The sequence below is a fragment of the Salmo trutta genome, chromosome 4, assembly GCF_901001165.1.
Source record: "Salmo trutta chromosome 4, fSalTru1.1, whole genome shotgun sequence".
NCBI classification, from domain to species: Eukaryota; Metazoa; Chordata; class Actinopteri; order Salmoniformes; family Salmonidae; genus Salmo; species Salmo trutta.
Genome location: NC_042960.1, coordinates 7634434 through 7655059, shown reverse-complemented (window position 1 = coordinate 7655059; position 20626 = coordinate 7634434). Strand labels below are relative to the sequence as shown.

At 46.3% G+C, this 20626-nt stretch overlaps 1 protein-coding gene across 1 annotated transcript in view; it reads left to right on the top strand.

Annotated features, from left to right (window-relative positions):
- The first annotated feature begins 7557 nt into the window (after window positions 1-7557).
- LOC115191782 (FRAS1-related extracellular matrix protein 2-like) overlaps window positions 7558-20626 on the top strand; it is a 51104-nt gene continuing 38035 nt past the window's right edge. Inside the window, exons 1-2 of the mRNA XM_029749707.1 lie at window positions 7558-12814; window positions 13164-13253. Coding sequence (XP_029605567.1) covers window positions 7777-12814; window positions 13164-13253 — 5128 coding nt within the window. The 5' untranslated portion in view covers window positions 7558-7776. The remainder of the gene's footprint in view (window positions 12815-13163; window positions 13254-20626) is intronic.

The window sequence follows — 20626 nt, the reverse complement described above, 5'->3', positions numbered from 1 at the left end:
AGTTGAAACTGGAGCAGAAGCACGACCAGGTGGACTGGGGACAGCAAGGAGTCATCAGGCCAGGAAGTCTTGAGGCATGGTCCTTGGGCTTAGGTCCTCCGAGAGAGAGAGAGAGAGAGAAAGAGAGAAGGAGGAAGAGAAATTAGAAAAAGAGAGAGAGAGAACTAGAGGGAGCATACTAAAATTCACACAGGACACCGGATAAATCAGGAGAAATACTCTAGATATAACAGACTGACCCTAGCCCCCCGACGCAAACTATTGCAGCATAAATACTGGAGGCTGAGACAGGAGGGGTCGGGAGACACTGTGGCCCCGTCTGACGATACCCCCGGACAGGGCCAACCAGGCAGGATATAACCCCACCCACTTTGCCAAAGCACAGCCCCCACACCATCAGAGGGATAACTTCAATCACCAACTTACCATCCTGAGACAAGGCCGAGTATAGCCCACGAAGATCTCGCCCACGGCACGAACCCGAGGGGGGCGCCAACCCGGACAGGAAGATCACGTCAGTGAGAGCACCAGTAAGCCAGTGACTCAGCCCCCGCATAGGGTTAGAGGCAAAGAAACCCAGTGGAGAGAGGGGAACCGGCCAGGCAGAGACAGCAAGGGCGGTTCGTCGCTCCAGTGCCTTTCCGTTCACCTTCGCACTCCTGAGCCAGACTACACTCAATCATAGGACCTACTGAAGAGACGAGTCTTCAATAAAGACTTCAAAGTCGAGACTGAGTCTGCATCTCTCACATAGATAGGCAGACCATTCCATAAAAATTGAGTTCTATAGGATAAAGCCCAGCCTCCAGCTGTTTTCTTAGAAATTCAAGGGACAGTAAGGAGGCCTGCGTCTTGTGACCGTAGCGTACATGTAGGTATGTACGGCAGGACCAAATCGGAAAAATAGGTAGGAGCAGGCCCATGTAATGCTTTGTAGGATAGCAGTAAAACCTTGAAATCAGCCCTAGCCTTAACAGGAAGCCAGAGTAGAGAGGCTAGCAGTGGAGTAATATATTCAAATCTTTTGGTTCTAGTCAAGATTCTAGCAGCCGTGTCATAAGGTGAATGCACCAATTTGTAAGTCGCTCTGGATAAGAGCGTCTGCTAAATGACGTAAATGTAAATGTAAAATGTCAATAATTAAATTTTGACAAAAATGCAGATAGAACCTTATAGTCCTAAACTCTCGATGGTTGTAATGGGAAAATTTGGAAGATGGGGAAAATATACATTACCGGAAAGCATGAGTCATGTAAGCTTCTGCCTGGACCTCAATTTGACTTCACCTTAGTGGAATGAACAACTGCTGCAAAAGTCAAGCATGACATAGACAGTAGGAATTACCAATCTCTTCTTGGGAGGAAAGAGGGGGATTTGAGAATACACTTCGGCTTTGTTCTCCATCCATCATGGGTCATTAAGGGTCTGTCATCGTGTGCCTGTCCCCAGGATGGTGAGGTGAGACCTGGCAGCAGCAGGAGCTGAATGCCCTGGCCCCTGCCCAACCTCTCTCTGTTTACCAAAGGCCATCATTAAGAGCATGGCCCCAAGGGAACAGAGAAGGTAAACCTCACACAACTAGGCCATTGATACAGTACAGTCAAGCTAATGAGTCAGTCAGCACTATGCCATGTGTTATATACTGTTACTGTACTGTGACTCAACAGCTATGGCTAATGCTAACACTAGGCTAATGCTAGGCTTGTGCTAATGCTAGGCTAATCCTAGGGTAATGACCCTTATTAGCGGCATCCACAGGCAGCACATACACTCAGCACAACTCTTTTGGCAGTCACTGCTAGCATTTTCTACTTAGCATTTAACCCCTGGAACAATCTAATGGTCCATAATGAACTACAGTACTGCCTGGGTTGGATGACAGCTAGAGAGGAAACCCTATCCTGCTTGGAGCGAAACAGAAATAGCTTCTTAAACCGTAGAAATAAAGTAAATAACCATTGGGGTTATACAGTTATATAAAAAGCTTGGTTTGTTTGTTTCTATAGTTACACCATTTGGACACACCCACCGTTCCATTCCTATAACTGTCCAGACGAGCGGAGGTAATGCAGGACTTATTTAGGAGATGTAATGAAAGGACCTAGATGCAGAATGCATGCCATGCTGGGTATTCGGCACACGTTAAGGGGCGTTTGTCACGGGAGGAGGTTGCTAAGTGCCGTGCAGTGTTGTCCGAAACGCGTCAGCATCTCCAGAAACAGTACAGCCTTTTATTTTTATCAGCGTTATTTAAGGTATAAGTTCAGCAGCTCATCCAGAGTTCACCCACCCATGCATTGTTCAATGGGCCCCCTTATAAAAATCTCTTCCCCGGGGGGACCGAGTGGCGCAGAGTTCTAAGGCACTGTATCGCAGTGCTACAGTCGTCACTACAGACCCGGGTTTGATCCCGGGCTGTATCACAACCGGCCATGATCGGGTGTCACATAGGGCGGCAAACAATTGGCCCAGTGTCTTCTGGGTTAGGGGAGAGTTCGGCCAGGGTAGGCCGTCATTGTAAATAAGAATTTGTTCTTAACTGACTTGCCTAGTTAAATAAAGGTAAAAAAATACATTTTAAAAAATGTACAAAAGATTTATGTCCAGTGCTTCCTATCCGTATTAAAGAGATTTATAGATTGAGCCCATTTCACCAGAAAGTGATTCAGTGACAGAACAGCCATATGAATCACTTGAAACTGTATTTCATTTGTACCAGCTGTGGTAGATTGAATGAATGAGAAATTATTGCTACACTTACATTTCTAGAACAGTAAGTTTGGGTTTCTGCAATAATAATTCCTTATTCTCCTTGAATATACTTGGTAATCATGATAAAAGAGAAAGAAGTATAGAAGACTTGTGTTTTTTAGAATTGAAACTGTGGACCAACGTCCTCATGATTATAGCTTAATAGCTATCATACACGTTACTCTATAAAGGTCACTAAGTATATTTATCTTAACGTGACCTTGCGCCGCGCCATACCGAGGGTGCATTCTCACATTCTCCCTGGATCCCCAATCGTGACCCACCATCGTGAGAACCCAGCGAACCCTCATGCTTACTGTCGTCCAATCATAGTTTAGATGAAAAATATAATAATCCTAAATAATATAAGACATTGACATGAGAATGCTGAAGAACTGGCTGCTGGCGTAGATGCCGAGATCATGTGTCGCGTCATGAGATGAGATAAACTCCTCTCCATCTCTCCATATCCAGGGAGGACGGGCCTCGGAGGGGCTTTCCATCATTGCATGGCTTTAAATCTGATGCCAGTGACAGCCCACCGCAAAGGATATATTTGGACTTTCCACTAATAATTTATAGGAAAGGTCATCCAGTGCTTTTTTAATTACAGTAGAGACATGGTCTATCGAATTCTGCAGGTCACTTCCAATCATCAGTAATATAGCCTAGCTATAAACAATTATGACAAGAATCATAAATATGATATTTGCTCATACACATATGGAAAGCCTGGTTCCTCTCTAGGTTTCTTCATACTTGGGAGTTTTTCCTGGACACTTTGGTTCTGCTTCTGCTTGGACTTTGGGGTCTAGGACTGGTTATTGTAATTTATAGATTGATTGACTGACTGATTGAAATGGCTTTTTGCTTACTGTATCTGTCTGATTGTAACATAAGCTGTTTCTAGTCTAGTGTCATTAATGGAAAGGGTTTGTTAGGGGATGAGGCCAGTGTCCCAGGGTCACTGCCACCCCACCTGTCCCGCTAGGCCAGCTGATGCCAGGTGCTGGGTGGTTCTCAGTGTGTGACCGAGAGAAGTTTGGTGCCGGGGTGTCCCAGAGACCTGACCCTAAAGGGCACCAACCCCGTGAACAGATCATAAACCACCACATGACCAGGTCACACGTCACATTGTTTAACTCATTGAGGCGTTCAATATTTGCCCTGTAGGCCTGTATACCTGGTGCCATTTTGTTTTGCTGTTGACAGTTGCAGTTTGAAAATGTATTTTGTTCAAGCGAGTGTTGATGTTGAGTTAGGTCAATGTGTACTGTTTGAGTGGACTAAGAGGCTGAACATCCATTTTGTAAACTGATCCTCCAATCTCTACTGTTGTCCATGTCTACTTCCCAGGGATGAAGGATAATGTTAAAACATGGCTCATGTTACCAATAAAATCCTCTCCCTTAGTTAATTTTATATTACACAGGGGTCATATGGAGGACTACATTCAGTGCATTCAGAAAGTATTCAGACACCTTCCTTTATTCAACATTTTGTTACATTACAAACTTATTCTAAAATGTATTAAATAAATGTTTTTCCTCATCAATCTACACACAATACCCCATAATGACGAAGTGATAACAGGTATTTCGAAATTTTAGCAAATGTATTAAAAAATAAAACAATTCAGACCCTTTGCTATGAGACTCGAAATTGAGCTCAGGTGCATCCTGTTTCCATTGATCATCCTTGAGATGTTTCTAAAACTTGATTAGAGTCCACCTGGAGTAAATTCAATTGATTGGACATGATTTGGAAAGGCACACACCTGTTTATATAAGGTACCACAGTTGACAGTGCATGTCAGAGCAAAAACCAAGCCATGAGGTCGAAGGAATTGTCCGTAGAGCTCCGAGACAGGATTGTGTCGAGGCACATATCTTGGGGAAGGGTACCAAAACATGTCTGCAGCATTGAAGGTCCCCAAGAACACAGTGGCCTCCATCATTCTTATACGGAAGAAGTTTGGAACCACTGATACTCTTCCTAGAACTGGCCGCCCAGCCAAACTGAACAATCGGGGGAGAAGGCCTTGGTAAGGCAGGTGACCAAGAACCCGATGGTCGCTCTGACAGAGCTCCAGAGTTCCTCTGTGGAGATGGGAGAACCTTCCAGAAGGACAACCATCTCTGCAGCACTCTACCAATCAGGCCTTTATGGTAGAGTGGACAGACGGAAGCCACTCCTTAGTAAAAGGCACATGAGTTTGCCAAAAGGCACCTAAAAAAAGATTCTCTGATGAAACCAAGATTGAATTCTTTGGCATGAATGCCAAGTGTCAAGTCTGGAGGAAACCTGGCACCATCCCTACGGTGAAGCATGGTGGTGGCAGCATCATGCTGTAGGGATGTTTATCAGCGGGAGCTACTGGAAGACTAGTCAAGATTGAGGGAAAGATGAACGGAGCAAAGTACAGAGGTCCTTGATAAAAAAGGAAACTGCTCCAGAGCGCTCAGGAACTCAGACTGGGGCGAAGGTTCACCTTCCAACAGGACAACAACCCTGAGCACACAGCCAAGACAACGCAGGAGTGGCTTCGGGACAAGTCTCTCAATGTCCTTGAATGGCCCAGCCAGAGCCCGAACTTGAACCCAATCGAACATCTCTGAGGAGACCTGAAAATAGCTGTGCAGCAACGCTCCCCATCCAACTTGACAGAGCTTGAGAGGATCTGCAGAGTAGAATGGAGAAACTCCCCAAATACAGGTGTGCCTAGCCCCCCCCCCCCTTAGCCCCTCTTTTACACCGCTGCTACTCTCTGTTGTTATCATCTATGCATAGTCACTTTAATAACTCTACCTACATGTACATATTACCTCAACTAACTGGTTCCCCCGCACATTGACTCTGTACCAGTACCCCCCTGTATATATTCACACTATTGTTATTTTACTGCTGCTCTTTAATTACTTGTTACTTTTATTTCTTATTCTTATCTGTATTTTTAAAAAACTGCATTGTTGGTTAGGGGCTCATAAATAAGCATTTCACTGTAAGGTTGTATTCACCTGTTGTATTCGGCGCATGTGACTAATAACATTTTATTTGACTGATTTGATTTGTAGCGTCATACCCAAGAAGACTCGAGGCTGTAATCGCTGCCAAAGGTGCTTCAACAAAGTACTGAATAAAGGGTCTGAATACTTATGTAAATGTGATATTTCAGTTTTTTTTTATTTATACATTTGCAAAAAAAAAATCTAAAAACCTGTTTTTGCTTTGTCTTTATGGGGTGTTGTGTGTAGATTGATGAGGGATAAAACAATTTAATGTGGAAAGTCTTTCCGAATGCACTGTATAGGATGTCTTGGGAACAACGCTTAAAGGTTTTCTTTGTGCATAGGTTTTCCTTGTGCATGTGTTTTCTGCTGCATTAAACATGAATGCTTTGTATGATGATATTCTAAACCTCATCAAATATCATCCCATGCAGCGAAAAATAGAATAGAAGCTTGTTAACCCCAAGGTGTGAGGGGTTGTGGTATGGTGATACACCAGGGCCCCTGAACACAGGAATAGAGTGGAGGGGAGGAAGAGGACATTACGTTACTGACCTTGGCTTTGGGTATTCTCTGGTAGCCTGTCTGTCAGGCCACAGTATGATAAGAGAGATGTCACGGTTCATTAGCATTGGACCTGGCCCTTCTGAAAGACCCCACTGTTCACGTGAAGCACAATGTGAAATTACCATGGCGATCGCTGATGATATAGCCTATCAGAGCACCGAGTTGACTTCAAAGTGTCTCCGAAACTAATGGGGCAGGTTACCTGCCTACCTATACCTCATAATATCTGACCGTGAAAACACCCTGAGGAAAACTTTATGTATGTGATATTTTAAAACTCTTATTACTTTTTTTTTTGCATTTCATATTTCACTGATCATGTTAACTGACTAAATTAGATTTTTTGGGGTTTTCTATTTTGGTTGGAATGTAGTTCAATAACCGTAGTTCATGTAACCTGCACCAGGTTACCCAATAGAGGGCACTATCGTCAGTGTCCCATAGTGTCATTGCATTGCACTTCAAAAGCTCCTGTTCAATGTTTGATCATGCTTAATGCACAATGAAAGCGGACCTCTAAATCAGCACTGGTGTTTGAATCTGAAATATTTAACGTAATACTCCACAAAATCATCACATCCTCCTTAATCAAAATAAATATGCATTAATCAAACTGTGTCTTTATGTAAGGAGGTCTATTATCAATGTGTTTAGACCAGGGGTTCTTAAACTTCTTCAGCTCCAGACCCAAATGAGAAACTGATGTTCCTCCCGTGACCAAAATCGTCCTCCAACAACCCAAATTAAGAAGAAATAGTGTGTGATTATAGATGTATTTTCATAACCCGCGACCCTTCTCTCACATACATGCCCAGGGCCCACTTTGGGTCCCGACCCACATTAAAGCCAATTCTGCATGTGTTGTCTTGAAAACCTGGACACGGCATTTTTGGAGGTCTTCAACTGATGATTTAGGTTTCTTTCGGTGAGGGGGGGTGGTTTAGGTAGTTTGTTGGGGGGCAGAGGAGGATGGGGGCTGAGACAGAGAAGGCTGGGGGGGTACAGAGGAGGAGGGAAGGCTGGGAGGGGATAGGCAGGGGGGAAGAGAGAGGGGAGGGAGGGGATAGGCAGGGGGATGAGAGCGGGGAGGGAGGGGATAGGCAGGGGTACTGGAGGGACTGTCCAATGTGCTTTCTTAAATTAGCTGTTGGGGGCAGGAGGCATTCTCTCCGTGTTGTTAGAGGGAGGAGTCTTGGGGCGCTGTCACTGTCTACTGCTTCAGTATTACCTGCACCATAAGATCAACTACACTTTTCCTGTGTGAGTGTGTGTGGACAGAGAGAGAGAACGAGGGAGCAGAGAGAGAGAACAAGAGACCCAAGCTTCAACTTTTCAACTGCCAGAGTGGGGTTTACTTTTTCTCATCTTTTTTCTTCTCTGGAGAGATTTGATTTGAAGGACATTTATTTCTGCTGAGTTATACAAAGTTGCAGGGCAACTGGCATTGGACATGGCTGGTTGTCTGCAAAGGACAGGACTTTGTAAAGGGCAGGCACGTTTGTTGAGATGCCTCTTTATGCTTTTCACTCTGGTCTTTTGCTTTTCCTATGTGGACGCGGAGCACCACCAATTCGATTCGGCGTTCCTTTACCGACAACGACAAGGACATAATGCTGACAGCATCATTGTGGCCAACAATGGCCTCCGTGTTCCCTTCGGGAAGTCTGTGTACCTGGACCCTGTCAATGACCTGGTGACTGAGGTGCAGCCCGGAGACCGCTGCTCCATCACGGTCCTGGAGAATGACCCACTGGCCCAAAAACCCGGAATGCTTAGCCCTAAGAAGTTCCCCTGTGCGTTTGGCGGTGATGAGGTGAAATACACTCATTTTGGTTCCCGGAGCCCCAGTAAAGACAGGGTGAAGCTGCAGCTACGCTATGACTCCCAGACGGACACGGTGGTCATCCCCTTCATGCTGGAGGTGGAGGTGGTCTTCCAGCAGCTGGAGGTCCTCACCAGGAACATGCCCCTGGCTGTGGACAAGCTCAACGGCAACAGCAACCCCATCGACAAAAAGGGCCTGGACTTTTCCTTTGAGGATGGTGTCACTCAGTGCAAGGTTGCCACGCTGGTCGGTGCCGGCGGTCTCCCCAGGTATGGCACCCTTTTAAATAATTCCACTAATGGCCAGATGATGGACTGTGATGAGTTTCTTAAGCAAGGCATTCGCTACAAGCACACATCCACCACCAACTCTCCTAACAGAGACTATATCCCCATGTTGGTAGAGCTGCAGGATAATGAGGGAAACACCATTATGCAGGAGCATTTCCAGATCATGGTTAGAATCAGAGAGGGTACAGAGAACACTCCTCCTAAGCCTAGTTTTGTTGCTATGATGATGATGGAGATTGATCAATTTGTGATGACAGCTATCACCAGTGATATGTTGGCTGCCGAGGATGTTGAATCTGATCCAGACGACTTAATCTTTAATATTACTTCCCCCCTGGGCCATCAGCAAGGCTACATCATCAGTACAGATGATCAGAACCTCCCCATCACCTCATTCTACCAGAGAGACATTAAAGATTTGAAGATAGCCTATAAGCCTCCGTCCGAGGATTCAGAAGTAGAGAGGATTTTCCAGCTCGAGTTTGAAATTGTAGATACAGAGGGCGCCGTCTCTGATACGTTTGCCTTTATGATTGTGGTGAAGCCTATGAATACTCTTGCTCCCGTAGCAACCAAGAACACAGGGCAGCTTTTGTTTGAGGGCCAGTCCAGAACTCTCTCCAGCTCTCACAACTTAGAGATCAGTGATGAAGATAACCTGGACAATGTGAAAATCACAGTGGTGGACGGCTTGAAGCACGGCGAGCTGACGGTGCTCAGCGCTCGCAGGAAATTCTTCACACCTGCCGATTTAGATGCCGGCATTGTGGTTTACCAGCACGACGGCAGCGACACCTACAGCGACAACATCATTTTTAGAATGACTGATGGCAGCAATGAGGTCGAGTTTTTGTTCCCTATCACTATAGCCCCCACTGACGATGAACCCCCTATTATCAATGCAAACACCGGCCTGGTGCTTTTCAAGAATGAAATCATGCAGATTTCCCCCTTCATTCTGAGCGCCACAGACATAGACTCAGAGGATTCTACCATTAAATTCATCCTTGAGGCCCCATACTCCACTGTGGGGGAGCTTATCCTCAGACAAGTGGAGCCTCCCTCTAACCCCTCTCTCTGGAAGTTCAGTGAGACAGATGAGATGTTTGAACAGGTGGTGAACGAATGTTTCCAGCAGGACATTCTAGATGGGAAGCTCTTCTACCGCCACATTGGGCCTCACAGCACCACCACTGTGATGGATCTGTTTGTGTTCCGCGTCCAAGATGACAATAACCCCCCAAACCAGTCCGGTGAGCATACCTTCACCATTAAAATCCACCCGGTGGATGACCTCCCACCAGAGCTCTACCCAGGGACCACGCTTCACATGACAGTGCAAGAGTATGAGCTGACTCACTTCAAGAATAAGTTTTTGCGTTACACAGATCTGGACTCGGATGACAGGGATCTGAAATACACTGTCACCAAGCCCCCCACTGACACAGACGAGAACAACCCGGCTCCCCTGGGTGACATTGTTCTGACTGACAGTCCCGACTCTGTGATCAGTGAGTTCACACAGGCGCAGGTCAACCACCACAAAGTAGCCTACAAGCCCCCAGACCAGGAACTGGGCATCACTCCAAAAGTCCTTCAGTTCACATTCATTGTGGAGGATACTGCTGGGAATACAGTAGATGGACTATTCACTATTTTCTTACAGCCCGTCGACAACAAGCCTCCCTTTATCACCAACACTGGTTTCACTTGCCAGGAGAGAAGCACGTACATCATCACTAAGAAGGAGCTTGATGCCACCGACCAGGACACAGAATATGAAAATATTCTATTCACTGTGACCCAGATTCCTCGCTATGGGCAGTTGCAGTATTTAGGGATCGATATGTCGAACAGTGAGACATTTGTCCTGGAGGACATCGAAAATGGCCATATTGCCTACATCCATAGCGGGGAGGAAAGCCTCATTGACGTTATCAAGTGTGACGTCAGCGACGGCTTCCATGAGGTACCTATCATCATCAAGATCTCCATTAACCCAGTTGATGACGAGACTCCCACCATCATGCTACCTGCTGGCCTTCTCGGGGCATCCATCGATGTCCTGGAGAACGGGGCAACTGAAATCACCAGCAACGTCATCCAGGGCCACGATGAAGACACTGACGACCTCATGCTGACCTTCATCGTTGAGGAGCCCCCCAGGCTCGGTGAGATCCTGGTGAGCGGTGCCCGCGCCGAGAGGTTCACCCAACAGGACATCATCAACGGCGTGGTGATGTATGCCCACACTAGTGGTGAGATCGGCTCCTTCAAAGAGCATGACTCCTTCAACCTCACCATCTCCGACATGTCTGATGAATGGGTTGTCGGGGGCAACAAGGTCCAAGGAGTCCGGGTGCTCGTCACCATCCTGCCCGTCGACAGCATCCCACCCATCATCAGCGTCGGGGAGCAATTTGTGGTGATAGAAGGGGAGAAGAACGTCATTACTCTGGATCACGTTATGACTGAGGATATGGACACAGACAACAATGACATCCTGTGCACCGTTATTGTCCAATCAACATCCGGGTACATGGAGAATATCTCCCCAGCTCCAGGTTCTGAGAAGTCCAGAGCAGGCACCGCCATCACCGCCTTCAGCTTCAAAGATGTCATCCTCGGTCATATCTACTACGTCCAGAGCATCCACAAAGGTGTGGAGCCTGTGGAAGACAGGTTCACCTTCCGTTGCTCCGATGGCATCAACTTCTCTGATCGGCACTTTTTCCCCATCGTCATCATCCCTGCCAATGATGAGAAACCAGAGATCTTCATCCGTGAGTTTGTCGTGATGGAGGGCATGAGTCTGGTCATCGACACACCCATCCTGAATGCGGCCGATGCAGACATTCCAGGGGACGAACTGGAGTTTGAGATCATAAAGAACCCCAAGCATGGCAAGATAGTTCAGCAGCTTACAACAGGCACAGTCCCTGTTGTCAGGTTCTCCTTGGAACAGATCAATGAGGCCTCCAACATCATCTACGAACACGACGACTCAGAGACCAAAGAAGACAGCTTCGAAGTTAGGCTCACAGATGGGAAACACACAGTGGAGAAGAAGGTTCTCATCATGGTGATTCCTGTCGATGACGAGACACCGAGAATGGCCATCAATGACGGACTGGAGGTTGAGATCGGAGAAACCAAAATAATCAACAACAGGGTCATGAAGGCTACTGATCTGGACTCGGAAGACAAAGAGCTCATCTACGTTGTGCGCTACGGCCCAAGCCAAGGCTATCTCCAGCGTATCACCAAGTTCGGACACGTTGTGGGCAACATCACCCTCGACATGAACTTCACCCAAGACGAAGTTGACAAAAACCTGATCCAGTATGTGCATACGGGCCAGGAGGGTGTCCGTGATCTGCTAAAGTTTGATGTTACCGATGGCATTAACCCCCTTATCGACCGATACTTCTACATCAACATCGGAAGCATCGACATGGTTTTCCCCGATGTCATCAACAAAGGCGTGACCCTAAAAGAAGGGGGAAAAGTGACTCTCACCACTGACCTGCTCAGCACCACTGACATCAACAGCCCGGACGAGTTCCTCAGCTTTAGCATCACACGTGCCCCTAGCAGAGGCCATCTTGAATGCACTGACCTCCCAGGTGTGCCCATCTCCACCTTCACCCAGCTGCAGCTGGCCGGCAACAAGATCTACTACATCCACACCTCAGACGATGAGATGAAGATGGATAGCTTTGAGTTCGAGGTGACGGACGGCTACAACCCGGTCTTCCGCACCTTCAGAGTGTCCATCACGGATGTGGACAACAAGAAACCTGTCCTGAGCGTCCACAAGCTGCTCTTGGGAGAGGGTGAAAACAAGCTCATCACCCCATTCGAGTTGACCGTGGAGGACCGTGACACCCCAGACAACCTGCTGCGCTTTGTGGTCACCCAGGTGCCGGTTCATGGCCAGTTGCTGTTCAACGGCACCCAGCCAATCAACACCTTCACCAAGCAGGACCTGAATGAGAACCTCATCACCTACAAGCACGATGGCACCGAGTCCAATGAGGACAGCTTCTCGTTCACCGTCACCGACGGCACACACAACGACTTCTACGTATTCCCTGATACCGTGTACGAGACACGTAAGCCTCAAATGATGACCATTCACATCAGCACGATTGACAATGGGGTCCCCCAGATCGTGGTCAACAAGGCTGCCCCCTCCCTAAGGGTTCTGCATAGCGGCCACCTTGGCTTCCTGATCACCAGCAAGGCCTTGAAGTCCGAGGATCGAGACAGTCCTCACAAAGTCCTGAAGTACTCCGTGGCCGAGGCCCCACAGCACGGCTTCATCATGAACACCGCCCTGGGCAATGACAGCATCAAGGTCTTCACACAAGGTAAGATTAGAATTTAATATTACATATATAAAAAATTTAAAAACAATTGAGGAAAAAGTGAACGAAAATTCAAAACAATTCAAATCTGACAAATGTACTATTTTAAAATGTTATTCTAAATTGATTGAAGTTCTGTACTTTGGGAAAATGATGTTTACAATATCAGTAAGATTAGTATTCACACTCCTGCCAGAATCATTATTGTAATGCCTTTGTCTTTGACATAATCTAAAGTGATGCCTGAGGGCTGTAAGTAACCTTCAGTAAAAAGTGGAGTAATCATCTGATGTTCTAAAGAATGTAAAGATTCTCCTCCTTACATTTCCAATTCACCCTTTCATGTCATCAGCTGATATCGACGAAATGAAGATTTGCTACGTGCTGCTTGATGGTAGCAACGCCACAAGTGATATCTTCTACTTCACAGTAGAAGATAAAGGTAAGACCCTCTTTTTTAATATTTGAACCTCATGCTCATTGACGTTGTAGTTTCCCATTACTGCAGACTTACATCACATGGCCTGTAGGCATTCTTTTCGGCTTCAGCCTTCTTTTCAGATTGAACGTCTCTTTGAGATTGAATCTTCCTGCTCTCTGTCAATCTCCAGTGTTTGCATCACAAAGACTTAAACGCAGTTCGCCATGACTGACAGCTAGCACAGAGCCCCTTCTCTCTCCTCGCCCCACCGCTGAGGGTGGCAGGTTTAAAGGGGGTTTAAAGAAGGGGTGGAAGAGGTCAGTGGGGACATGGGCCAAACAGTGTCCCTGGGTGTGTTAGGAGTGAAAGAGATGGAACGCCCGGCAATTAAAAAAACTCTGAACTTTATTGTATCATGAACAATGGGGGTTTTGCTTTGTGGTTTTTGTCCTGGGTTTCCTTCAGTGTTTGAAGTGATAGCATGAAACCAAATTTGCCACCTTCAATGCCTCCAAGGCATTCCAAGTATTCATCAAACCATATGTCCGTTTTTATGGAAATCGATCCTAGATGAATGAGAATATCCTGAGCCTTTGACCCTGTGTGTAGAGGAAACTACTAATTTTGAACAGCAGTTTTGTAAGGATCAAGGTGACTGTTACGGTCCTGACCTGCTTCATTGCTTCTCTAGGTTAGTGGAACAGAAACGTGTGGCTTCTCAGACACACGTAACTATTTCATAGTGAAGTTAGCGGGTTTTGCATCACAATCCAAAATTCTTATGGAATCGTTTTAAGTGCTTCTATTTTTTGGATTCTATTTTCTGTTTGACTTGTCATCACCATCCGATATGGTCTTCTGCGTTTTGCTGCCAGATCCATTCCTTACCTTCTCTAGGGATCCTTTGCTTGGGAGGCTTTGGATTTCAGTAGCTGTGTGTATTTATATTCCCCTGGAAATTAACTTTTGGTCCGATGTCATATGAACCGTACCTTATTGGATTTCATAACTATCCACCCAGGTTGCATTTCTATTGTGACAATCCTATTGGTGTTTTCAGTATACAGTAATTAATATGCATGATTTTGATGTTAGTGTTTATATAACGTAGCTTTTCTATCATATTGTCGGTAGATTTCAACTATTGGAGTAAATAAAGCATGTATATCATAAAATATGTTTTTGGTTTCAAAGTATATTCTACATATTCTACACATTTGTGTATCACACACAGACTGTAGAGTTTTGAAATGAATCAATTGTTGGATATTCGTTTGCGCTTTGTTATGGTTCACTTTGTCCAAAGTACCATTATGGACCTACTTTACCCGCATCATGGATATATATAGCGAATGCAAAGCAAAGTAACAAAATAAAGCAGGTGGGGATGGGGGCATGCTTTGCTATTTTAACATCAGCTGTAAATGCTTAACACATTCTGAGGTTTTGAAATGCATCCCTCCATGACACACTGTAAGAAAAGTGTGGGCTATATTTATGCTGGATTGAGGACTAGCTAGCTAGCGCAATATCATCATCATCATCATCATCATCATCGCCATGGTTGTTGGCCACGGAGGGTTTAGGTGTCATGGCCTTTTTGTCACGGTTGTCGTCAGTGAAGTAGGACCAATATGCAGCAGGTACGTGTATGCTCATTTTGACTTTTATTTAACTATCCAAAAGAGCACTCCAAAACAACAAAACACAAAAACGAACGAACAACAACAAAACAGTCTGGCAAAGCCTAGGGCTGAACACAGAACAGTCACCCACCAATCACAAACACAAACACACCCTTAATTATGGGACTCTCAATCAAAGGCAGATAGACAACACCTGCCTTCAACTGAGAGTCCCAACCCCAATTAACCAACATAGAAACACACTCACTAGACTAGACATAGAAATACATACACATAGACTATAAACCAAAACCCCGGAAATACTAAATCAAACACCCTTAAACCAAACACACCATCATGAACCACATAAAACAAATACCCTCTGTCACGCCCTGACCAAACTACAAAACAATTAACCTTATATACTGGCCAGGACGTGACAGTACCCCCCCCTTAAAGGTGCTACCCCGGAAGCACCTTAACAAAAAAAAATAACCCCAAACAATACCCAAAAGAAAAATTCCCCCTTACTAAAGGGAGGGAAGGGAGGGTGGCTGCCGTCAACGACGGCACTGTGCTACACCCCCCCTCCCCAACCCACCTATTTTCTGGAGGTGGCTCCGGCTCAGGCCGTTCCAGGCTGTCTGGGCAGTCTGGCAGCTCGGGACAGTCTGGCAACTCGGGACAGTCTGGCAACTCGGGACAGTCTGGGCAGTCTGGCAACTCGGGACAGTCTGGGCAGTCTGGCAACTCGGGACAGTCTGGCAACTCGGGACAGTCTGGGCAGTCTGGCCACTCCGGCAGTTCAGGGCAGTCTGGCCACTCCGGCAGTTCAGGGCAGTCTGGCCACTCCGGCAGTTCAGGGCAGTCTGGCCACTCCGGCAGTTCAGGGCAGTCTGGCCACTCCGGCAGTTCAGGGCAGTCTGGCCACTCCGGCAGTTCAGGGCAGTCTGGCCACTCCGGCAGTTCAGCGCAGTCTGGCCACTCCGGCAGTTCAGCGCAGTCTGGCCACTCCGGCAGTTCAGCGCAGTCTGACCACTCCGGCGACTGTTGACTGACGGGCAGCTCCGACGACTGTTGACTGGCGGGCAGCTCCGACGACTGTTGACTGGCGGGCAGCTCCGACGACTGTTGACTGGCGGGCAGCTCCGACGACTGTTGACTGGCGGGCAGCTCCGACGACTGTTGACTGGCGGGCAGCTCCGACGACTGTTGACTGGCGAGGCTGGGTTTACGCACTTGCCGTTTAATGCGGGGAGCGGGAACAGGACGAGTCGGACTGGGTGGACGCACTTCCGGGTCCGCACGAGAGACAGGAGCTGGAAACCCAGGGCTATGGAGGCGCACAGCCGGTCTAGATCTTACCTCCTGCACAACCCGCCTTGGCTGGATGGAACTAGTAGCCCTGCACGAGCGGAGTGCTCGTACATGGCAGACTGGGCTGTGCAGGGGCCTGATGGTAGCCGTGCATAGAGCGGGAGTTGGGTAGCCTGGTCCTCGGAGGCGTACCGGCGACCAGATGCGCTGAGCAGGCATCCTCCTACCAGGCTGGATGCCCGCTCTAGCACGGCACCTGCGAGGGGCTGGAATAACTCGCACCAGACTGTGCGTGCGTATGGGTGAGATAGTGCGCTTCTCAGCGAAACATAGCGCTCTCCACCCCATACGCTCCTCCATATAACCACGGGTAGCTGGCTTCCGGCACTTCCTTCGCCTAGCCAAACTACCCGTGTGCCCCCCCAAAACATTTTCTTGGGGGTGCCTCTCGTGCTTCAACGCCAGTCGTGTACCTCGGAAACGTTCCCGGTCCATACCAGCCTCACTCCTTTCCTCTCTCTCGCGTACCACCTGTTTCCAAGGAAGGCGATCCTTCCCTGCTTGGATCTCCTCCCAAGTGTAGGAGCCTTCTCCCTCCAAGATCTCCTCCCAAGTCCATCTCTCTCGTTTGTCCTCTTCGAAAATCCTCCGCTCCTTCCTCTGCTGCTTGGTCCTGATTAGGTGGGTGATTCTGTCACGGTTGTCGTCGGTGAAGTAGGACCAATATGCAGCAGGTACGTGTATGCTCATTTTGACTTTTATTTAACTATCCAAAAGAGCACTCCAAAACAACAAAACACGAAAACGAACGAACAACAACAACAACAAAACAGTCTGGCAAAGCCTAGGGCTGAACACAGAACAGTCACCCACCAATCACAAACACAAACACACCCTTAATTATGGGACTCTCAATCAAAGGCAGATAGACAACACCTGCCTTCAACTGAGAGTCCCAACCCCAATTAACCAACATAGAAACACACTCACCAGACTAGACATAGAAATACATACACATAGACTATAAACCAAAACCCCGGAAATACTAAATCAAACACCCTTAAACCAAACACACCATCCTGAACCACATAAAACAAATACCCTCTGTCACGCCCTGACCAAACTACAAAACAATTAACCTTATATACTGGCCAGGACGTGACACTTTTGGTCAATTCCTCTTGTTGTTTTCACCAAGTTTAACCCCTACTAAGTTAACCCTTTTATCTTCATGTTAGTGTTCACTTCCAGTAATTAACTCTCCTGTTAGGACAGAGAATTGGCTGTGAGAACAGAGTGGGAGAAAGGTTGTTAACTAGTTTCTGAAGATATTGCACAACAAGGAATTATTTTCCCGTACTGTCCCGATCCACACATGCTGAAATACTGAGACTTATTTTCTTAATTATTTCTATTTTTTTAATGCATGTGTCTTCCCAAAGTTTCCATATGTTTTGGATGGACACTTCCTCTTACTCTGCTAAAGCAGAACATGCTGAATTCCAGATGGCCATGAATGGCTGTCGCTCTCAGACAGTATAGCCTTAATGGATAATGGGGCTTTCTTTCTCAGGGCTGTCTGTAATTGAGGGTCTGGCTACGACAGGAAGGGGACACAAGGGCTTCAATTCGCTCCACAATCCCCTGTGTTTGTAGTGTAGTCTGTCCCACTGTTCTGTTTGAGATTCCAGCCAGCACATCTGAACCAGGTGCAGGGTTGGCTCTATACCTCTCTGCCATCTGTCTAATGTGACTTTGTTTCTGTCTGACTACGGTTCACATGTGCAGAGCACTGAGTCAGGGCTGGTAGGACACACACCACACACACACACCGAGTAACATCAAATAAAGGCATGAAAAGGCAACAAATGCCTGAGTCATAAGTCTGTTACTGGGATGTAGGAACAAGTTGACACAGCATTCTGTTGGTCAGCGAATATGCACATAAAAGTGTTGTGTTTTTTTATGTGTGAGAGAAACAGTGCTGGACATTCTAGATTCTATAGAATAAGTGTCTGCAGCAGAAGTGACCATGAACAATACCTTAAAACTAATACTATTTACACCCTAAGTGTGCAAAATTCACCTAGAAAATAGTCAAAATGGCTGCGTTATCTCCCTGTAGAATTTTATTGCTGCATTGAAACAACATGTCATAAATAATGTGTTATGGGTAAGAAGAGAGGTCAGGGTATTTCCCCTGGGTGTTGGTCAGGAGTGGAGGTTGGCCGGCCCTAGCCTTTTGGGGGCCCTATGTGAGAGTGTAGAGACTTATTTTAGTTTTAAAGTTAATTTCCTGCAATTCTACACATTTGCCATTATTCGGCCATGATTACTACAAGTTTAAATAGCTGAATGGACTAACTTACCAATCGAAAAATTGTTAGCTGCCATGGGCTAAATGAGTGACTGTCAGTGACCGACATAATGAGAAAAAACTGCTTATGCACAACCAAATGTCGAAATTGCACCTTGTGTATTCTACTATTGTTACTCTCAATAGTATGTTGAGATCCTGACTGAATTCCTTTGAATGAAGCTCTCCCCTCATCCCTCACCTTGAGGGGAATGTAGTGATATAGCGTAGCATAGTGTTAGCATAACCTTTATGTGTGAAGTGGTGATGAAGCATTAGCATACCTCAAGACAAAGGAGATGATTGTGGTCTACTATCCAGGACCTCTATACCAGGCGGTGTCAGAGGACGGCCTTAAAAATTGTCGAGACTCCAGCCACCCTAGGAAATAGACCTTCAGATACATTGATAGTTGCAGCTCTTTTTAACCTTTTACTGTAGTGGGCTAAAGTTGCAGCTGTCTTTAACCTTTTAGGGTCATACAGAGTGATTCTTGGTAGTCTTAAACAAATCTACTTTGAAACAAAAGTATACAACTCACACACATGGTTATGGGCTTAAACAAAGAAGACACCTGTACCATGTCAGATATAGAGTTGAAATGTATTACATTTGGAGTTTGCATCTGACTATTTATCTAGTGTCAGCCCTTTGTTCCGTCACAATAACAAAACTATTTGACATAGAAAAACCGTCATTTTAGGTTATTTGTATTTTTTATCATGTTTATTAATTATGAAATTATGAAAAATATGAATAACATTCCACCCATGAGGCCACAAGGTCATTTGACTGTAGGAAAGGGCTACAGTTATTAGCACCCTTTAAATGGATTAGAATACCTGCCAGGCGGATGCATGTAGTGCACCAGACTCCCTGGCTGCGTCCCAAATGGCACCCTATTCCCTTCATATTACCGCACTTTTGAAAAGTAGTGCCCTATATAGAGAATTGGGTGCCATTTTGGAGGCATCCCATAGCTTATCCCATAGCTTTCTAAGGGACAGGCTTGTTAAACACACATCATCACAAACCTGCCTAGCAACACAGGACCTCAGCCTCCCCAGACAGTCAGCCAACACCAATGTGTAGCGGTCTGGTATGCATCCTCCCTTTTCAATACATACTGTACCTACATTTTCTGTACCAGTATATATGTCAAAGATTAGAAGTCTTGTCAAGCTATACATGAAAAAGAAGAGCCGCACACTCTAGGAGCTCAGATGCAATAATTTAATAACCTAATATCCAACATTTAGACAGACAAGCTGTCTTCATCAGGGTCTAATGACAAACACTGCGGGTCACTAGTTTATATAGTGTCAAAGGACACACACAGGTGTCTGTAATCATGGCCGGGTTTGGCCTGATATCATTAGTTAATTATCATATGTAAAAATAACATACAAAAAACATGAATGTATAGCATTTGATCATAGATACAATTTGGCTACATAGGCCTACAAAACATTTACAATGAATAGCAAAATCACATTAATCACAGGAATGGCTTAAGATCAAAGTCTACGTTGAGACTTTAAACTAAAGATCCAAGCAGCCTCTCATTTTAACAATAAATTGTCGAGGTCACACCCTCTCCTAGGGATGGTGACATGTTCGATGCCGATCTAACGTAGAGATGAAATCAAGTGGTTGGCTTCCAAAAAGTGGGATGCTACACACACATGCAAGTTACACAGTCTTGCATGCGATGGATGGGTACACACTCAATCTCCTTACCTTTAGAGACTTACAGTCTCCATGGTGGAGAGGGTGGTGATGGGGTGAGGAAAGGGGGAGGAAAGGGGGATGAAAGAGGGAGGAAGAGGGGAGGAAGTATTCCCAAGTCCCAGCAGGTGTCGAGAGACACAGAGGCAGCGGCGGCTCTACCCATAGCACGGCTGTGTGTGTGTGTGTGTGGGGGTTTTACTGATGACTTCCCAGTGTCTCTGCATTGTTCAAGAAAGGGGTCAGCAGTTGCCACACTCCTGGAAGTCTTGTCTCTTGAAATGGACAGTGGCCACATTCCAAGTCCTGGTAGCATATGCTGTCCTTTTTCTGTCAGGACCCCAGAGGGAGGCCCTGCGGAGTGCCTG